Here is a 402-nt window from a genome sequence, read left to right on the forward strand (position 1 = left end):
ACCAACAAGAACTTATCAGTTGGATCAACCAACAAGGTTTCGAGATCCTTTGGTTTGAAATGCTCAGCCAACTCAGGTGCCACCATGTCAGCTGTATACAAGGTCAAGCTCTTAGGACCTGATGGTCAAGAAGATGAGTTCGAGGTGCAAGACGACCAATACATCTTGGATGCAGCTGAAGAGGCTGGAGTTGACTTGCCTTACTCTTGCAGAGCCGGTGCTTGTTCCACTTGTGCCGGTCAGATTGTGACGGGCAAAGTTGACCAGTCTGATGGTTCGTTTCTCGAGGATAGCCACATGGAGAAAGGTTATGTCTTGACTTGTGTGGCTTACCCACAGTCGGACTGTGTTATCCATACCCACAAGGAAACTGAACTCTTCTAAGTTCGGATCTCTTTATTT

General features: G+C 47.0%; 1 protein-coding gene across 1 annotated transcript; it reads left to right on the forward strand.

Moving 5' to 3' along the window:
- Positions 1 to 3: 3 nt before the first annotated feature.
- LOC104775175 (ferredoxin-3, chloroplastic) lies at positions 4 to 396 on the forward strand (the record flags this gene model as incomplete). Its single annotated transcript, XM_010499413.1, has 1 exon — positions 4 to 396. A coding segment is annotated over one exon (381 nt), but the record flags the coding sequence as incomplete, so codon positions are not given.
- Between the last annotated feature and the right edge of the window lie 6 nt (positions 397 to 402).

The sequence above is a fragment of the Camelina sativa genome, unplaced genomic scaffold, assembly GCF_000633955.1.
Source record: "Camelina sativa cultivar DH55 unplaced genomic scaffold, Cs unpScaffold09703, whole genome shotgun sequence".
Classification (NCBI taxonomy): domain Eukaryota; kingdom Viridiplantae; phylum Streptophyta; class Magnoliopsida; order Brassicales; family Brassicaceae; genus Camelina; species Camelina sativa.